This window comes from Sardina pilchardus, chromosome 1 (assembly GCF_963854185.1).
Source record: "Sardina pilchardus chromosome 1, fSarPil1.1, whole genome shotgun sequence".
Lineage (NCBI taxonomy): Eukaryota > Metazoa > Chordata > Actinopteri > Clupeiformes > Clupeidae > Sardina > Sardina pilchardus.
The window spans coordinates 32,603,374-32,609,683 of record NC_084994.1 but is presented as its reverse complement, the minus strand read 5'-3'; the positions used below and the strand labels follow the sequence as shown (position 1 = coordinate 32,609,683).

The 6,310-nt window shown below is 42.4% G+C and overlaps 1 protein-coding gene across 2 annotated transcripts in view; it reads right to left on the bottom strand.

Annotated features, from left to right (window-relative positions):
* LOC134088578 (uncharacterized) overlaps positions 1-6,310 on the bottom strand; it is a 69,665-nt gene that overhangs the window by 28,422 nt on the left and 34,933 nt on the right. For both annotated transcript variants that reach the window (XM_062542600.1, XM_062542609.1), the window contains exon 13: positions 348-394. In XM_062542600.1, coding sequence (XP_062398584.1) covers positions 348-394 — 47 coding nt within the window. The remainder of the gene's footprint in view (positions 1-347; positions 395-6,310) is intronic.

Genomic DNA, 6,310 nt, shown 5'->3' with positions numbered 1-6,310 from the left:
GGTATCGGCCACAACAAACCGATAAATATCGGTTATCGTTATCGGCCCTAAAATGCCAGTCTTGCCAGTCTTAGTCCACTAATTGTCAGTTTGTGGACATGTCCCAGGCTGCCAAATATCAACACCACAACTTACATGATGTATAGCCTAGGTCACTGATCTTTGCAAGGAGGGGTTGGTATTTAGTTATTACAATGTGAGCAACGGATTCAAGGTGGTCAGACACACACACACACACACACACACACACACACACACACACACACACACACACACACACACACACACTAATATGTCCATGTAGATCATGTGAACAGCTTTTTTTCAGGAAAAGTAAAGTCACTCACATTTTCTGTGTCCTGGTTTAATCCTGCACTCTCCTCCATGGTCATACCTTAAGAACGATGAGAGAAGAAAATACAGTTTTGACACATCACTGCATTTAGTATGAGATGTGTTTATTATGAATTCAATATCAAGAATATCATATTCAATATCAAGAGTAAACTTCCATGTTCTTCTCAACACATTTTATACTGCAAGGATCTCCACTTCATGTTAGAATGCTGTTAGAATGCCCCAGCTCCATCTCAGCGTTTAAAGATGTTTCTAAACAAAGTTTAGGAGGAGCCCATGGGGTTGATTGACAGCCATCACTCACACAGGGAATAAAAGCCTCCTTACTGCTGTTTACGCCAGGACTTCCTCCCTGACTGCCCCTTCCAGTTGTTGAGGGGGCAACTGCTCCCTCCCTTTGCCCCTCTACCCTCTACCCATTCCATGCTGAGAGTCACACTAGACTTCCCTGCACCATCAGCTTGGGCACCCAGCAGTGCCATGGAACAACATTCCATTTCATCTGCCTATTTACGCATTTCATGCCATCTACCTACTAATAATTTCATGCCTATTCCATCTGCCTATCATGTATACTGTCGTATGTTGTATCGTGCTGAATATTGGATATTAATCACGCAAATGGCATTCTAACAGCTTTCTTCCAGCCCAGGTCCAATAGTTGTTTAAGGCTGCCACAGATAGGATGAAATGAGCCCTGAGACCCATGCAGCAACAGCTCTACTGAGACCCATGCAGCAACAGCTCTACTGAGACCCAGCAAACAGCTCTACTGAGATCCATGCAGCAACAGCTCTACTGAGACCCATGAAACAACAACTCTGCTGAGACCCATGAAACAACAACTCTGCTGAGATCCATGCAGCAACAGCTCTGCTGAGACCCATGAAACAACAACTCTGCTGAGATCCATGCAGCAACAGCTCTGCTGAGACCCAAGCAGCAACAGCTCTACTGAGACCCATGCAGCAACAACTCTGCTGAGACCCATGCAGCAACAGCTCTGCTGAGACCCATGCAGCAACAGCTCTACTGAGACCCATGCAGCAACAGCTCTATTGAGACCCATGCAGCAGCAGCTCTGCTGAGACCCATGCAGCAACAGCTCTGCTGAGACCCATGCAGCAACAGCTCTACTGAGACCTGAGAAATGCTGCAAAAGCCCCACACCTCCACCCCACTTGCACAAATATGGAGGCACACTACACCTCCACATGCCGCGTGGATGTAATAGTCACACACTTAGCCAGCACCGCATGCACAGAATGCAGACGCAGGATTATGCCAGACCCCTGCGCTGCTCTTGTGGGATAAATTTTATATGTGTCCCATTGTATTAACCATTTACTATAGCTTACATATATAATTAACTCTAGTTGCCATCCTGACCTTAGGAATGTGGAGGTGACCCCATGGTGAACCCATGGCACACAAACACAAACATGGTTGAGGAGTTCTTGTAAACATTCTTATCTCTGTTAATCACCAGGTGGTTGAAGACTCACTAAAGTGTGTCTAGTGATTTTCCATGTGTGTGTGTGTTAAGGGTATAAGAACAGGCTTCGCCCACAGATGTGTGGGTTTGTTACTTTGACTTTCATGTGAGTAACATGCTCCCGGTATCGTGAATAAAACTGCAGTCTCACACCAGTTGTCTTGGAATAATTTTGACCACATATTTGGCGACGAGGATGGGATACCTATCTCTGAGACATAGCGAGGAGGACCAACGGGCAGGACCCAACAAAGTTGCAACTGAGGGAGATCTCTTTGTGATCTTGGGAGAAGGCCGTCAACAGCAACCAATACTGCTCAGCGGCACCCAGCCTGGCCAGAGGGAATCCTCCTGTGACTCGGATACGGTAACACCCGTGTTTGGTGGTCACAGACAACTTGGTGGTGAGTCCCTGATTTTACATTCTTTTAAGCTTGTAAAATAGGGTGATTGTGTACACGGGTTCTGCCTGGATAGAGGTAGAACGTTTTCCTGCCAGTGATAGTGGTAGTGGGTTTACTGCCTATGCGTAGGTAGTGGGTGCACATTTTTCCTGCCAGTGATAGTGGTAGTGGGTCTGCTGCCTATGAGTAGGTGGTGAGTGCACATTTTCCTGCCAGTGATAGTGGTAGTGGGTTTGCTGTCTATGCGTAGTCAGTGGTTGAGTACTCTGATATTTCCTGCCAGATATAGTGGTAGTGGCCGTGCTGTCTATGAGTAGACAGTACAACCGGTTCTGCGCATTGTGTGTTTTGTGTGTTTGTGTGTTTTGCGCATTGTGTGTTTTGGGTGTTTGTGTGTTTTGTACTTTGTGTGTTTTGTACTTTGGGTATCTGATAAGATTGTCATCACATTTTGTTTGATTTGCTCTGATTTTAGGCGTAAGGCAATTGGCAAAATACAAATATTAAGGAGACACTGATATGGGGAGCAGTAGAGTAAAGACATTAACCCACCAAGAGGGATAGGATGTTTAAGGGACATGTAGAGAGAATATGGATCTGAATGTAGAGTTGGGAGATTTGTGGGTGAAGGGAATAGTTGAAGTGAAGGGACATTTCCTTTATCTATAGTGTGGAGCATAGAAAAGCTAAATGAATGTAGGGCTATGGTAGAGAAGGGAAAAGAAAGTAGGATAAAGAACAGAAAGAAAGATAGACCTGTGCAGAAGAGAGAGAGGCAAAGGCTCTACAGAGGATATTATGGACTATGTAAAGAGTTCTTGTTGCTTGGAGTACAACAGCTCTGAATGAACTGAACAATATGCTTGAAGGAAGAACATGGATGTGGCTAGGGGGGCTAACCAGAGGAGTAGACCACTTTGTATGCCACTGTGACAAAGACACTCAGAAAGAGTATTGGGATCACCCATCACAACAGCACTCTCCAACTCCTGTCTGGTCTCAGCATGACAAAGCTGAATGGGACAGAGAGGTCTGAACAGGGGACCCTATGGTGACACTTCTGATTTACAACTTGAACTGTTTCCTCAACTCGCTCTGACAACAACAGCACAGCCTACTCAGCCAATTCTCTCTTTCTGTTAACGGGGATATTTTTTCTTGTTGAATGGTGAAGGAGCAGAGATTAGTTATGAGAGTGAAGAAGGATAATAGTAAGTTTATGATAATGAAAAGTACAAGAGAAGTGCAGGGTATAGGAGTTTCAGATCAGTTAACATCAGACAGAGTTTTAACCCATGGGGAGTTAAATATAAACAACATGTAGTTAAACAACATTCCTCCTCAGCAGTGTTTGCTCCGGAAAATTACTGGACTGGGATTTAATGTGTAAATGACATCTTACAATTTCACTCACACATAATGGGGTGGGTCTGTTTTCTCAAATAATTTGGATAGGGTACATGCACACAGCCTAGTGTAGTATTAACTTCACCACTCGGTCCAGGGAGATAAGGCATCTCCAGAGTACTTGCAATGTGTGATGTCATCCTTTCAGGATAACCTCGGATCCGAAATACTTAGAACAATGGTACCAGTTAAGACATAGAGTTAAGACTGTTGAAACAGCTGGCTAATTAGCAATTACATGTAAAGCTACTCTGCAGATGTAGTAGACCCGTCACCTGGTCTGACATATTAGTTTGCAAACTCAATATTCTTATACACATGTGTATTGTATTTTAATTTATTTAAGGTGTGTGTTAAGGCCAAAGATTGGACACATGTCCAACACACCTTGGTTTATTTCCTATTATCATGAAAGGCATATTTTTAGAAATGGGGATTGGTTAAAGTCACCCTGTGCAGACAGAGACAGATCTTTGTTCCCTTCAGAGAACAGCTTCTGCACAACAGGAGGAGTTTGTGACTCTTTCTCCCTAACAAAGAAACACTTGTCTACTTGTCTACTGCTCAGCCACTAACTGTAATATCAAATAACCCGTCGAAGGCGCAATATCCACTATTGATAAAGGCTGAGCAGGGGATAGAGCAAACATGTAGAGCAGTACATGAGAGAGGAGTTATTGTGATGAACTCCAGCACTAGTCTCTCCAAATGCAACATGTTTCTCTGTAATCGTTATAGAATTGCATATATTGTTTTGATTTGCGTTTATTTTCAAAGGATATATTTGCCACAAAGATACAGAGTTAGCGTCCGTTTCAAACAAAACTCTGGTATCTTGCCTCTTAATATTAATTCTGCTGTCATGAAGCGCTATTATCACCTATGTCAATAATGTTTAACTAGTAAATCCGTCGAGTGAGGTGTGCCAAATTGACACTGTGGCAATATAACATTCCTGGCCAGTGTGAGCCTGAAAGTCTCCAAACAAAAGTTGCAACTCTGTCAGGAGAGAGTTAAGTAATTTGGGTGATATACTAACTCCTGACTGTTGGGCCCTAGATGCATTTTGCATCTCAGCAATAACTGCTTGTCCAGACCCAAGACAAAGCAGCAAATGTTGTGCTTCCTAGGAATAATCGGCTAATCCTTGCTTGGATTTTAAATTACAGTAAACAGAGAGTATAGCCACTCCAAGCATATGCAAATACCTGTTAAAAAATTGACTGACGAACTGACTTGGACTGACAATTGTGACGAAACTTTCTAGATCATTAGTGTCAACTCTAGCTCTGAGGTTGCCTAATTATGACCTACCATTCTGTGTGGAAACACCTCACTATGTCCCCAGTGGTATGTCAACAGCATGAGGGTCAGACTCAGCACAGACCAGTGGCTTTACTTATCTAAACAATTAGATCCTGAATGATTCCTTATCTGAAGTTTGTAACAGCAGCTGCCAGTGGGATGTTAGCTTGTGCTGACATTGTGTTGTTGCATCCACTTACTGCAAAAGTCCCACATGAAGTATATTCATTGCTTAAACAAATATCTTCTACAAGAAAATCTACGCATCTTACACCTGCTAGTGTCCTGACATATCAGCATGTGTTATTAACCCTTACTCATATAACCCTTGCATGTTGTACAACATTTAATCCAACTACTCTATACCAACAAGATGATGGTGATTTGCGTAATTACTGTGAATTTGTTTCTATGTGCACTAATTCTAGCCTTGACATTTCTGAAACACTTTTGTCAAATCCTGACCTAATCTTGTTTGTTAATGAATCATCTAAGTGTTTGGAGTCCGGAGAGGTAGGGACTGGTTACTTTGTAGTGAATCATTTGATAAGAGTGAATCTCACTCCCTCCCATATTTCTCTGCCCAATCAGCTGAACTGGTGGAATTGACAAAAGGCAAATCTGTTTGCATTTATATTGATAGTCATTTTAACTAGAAAATTGTTCATGATGTGCCTGTAGTAAATTGTCAACCCACACTGCAAATACAGATGTTATCAGCTTGGTCAATAGGAAAGCTGACGCGGCAGCTAAGAGAGCCGCGCAGGGGGGAGTGCAGAGAATAACACCTGAATTTTGAATTTTGAGACAACAAAGCACATGTATTTCTTTTTGAATTTACAAATACCAGATATTGTTACATCTGAAGAGGCTTTAAAGGAAGCACAGAAAGCATCAAATAATAAGGAAAGACGGAAATGGAAGAATTGTATGGAAAGTACACAGGGTCTGTGGGTACTACCCTGACAGGCAGGCCAGTTCTTCTGAGGTCTTGTGTTCACATTATTGCTAAACTATCTCATGGCTTAGACAATGCAAATGCTAACGCTATGATACAGACAATAGAAAAAATCTATTTTGCACCAGGATTCACTACAGTAGCAACCATGTATTGTGTAAGGTGTATTAATGTGTCTAAAATATAATGTTGCACCTACAATGAGAGTCAAGGAAGGACATCACCCACCACCTGAATGGCTGTTGAGCATATTATAATGTATTTCATTCAATTGAACAAATGGAGAGGATTTGAATATGTGATAGTATGTTCTCAAAATGACTTGGATGTTACCCAGGAAGAAATAATTTAAAAGGCTTTAATGAGACATGTGGTGCCTAGATG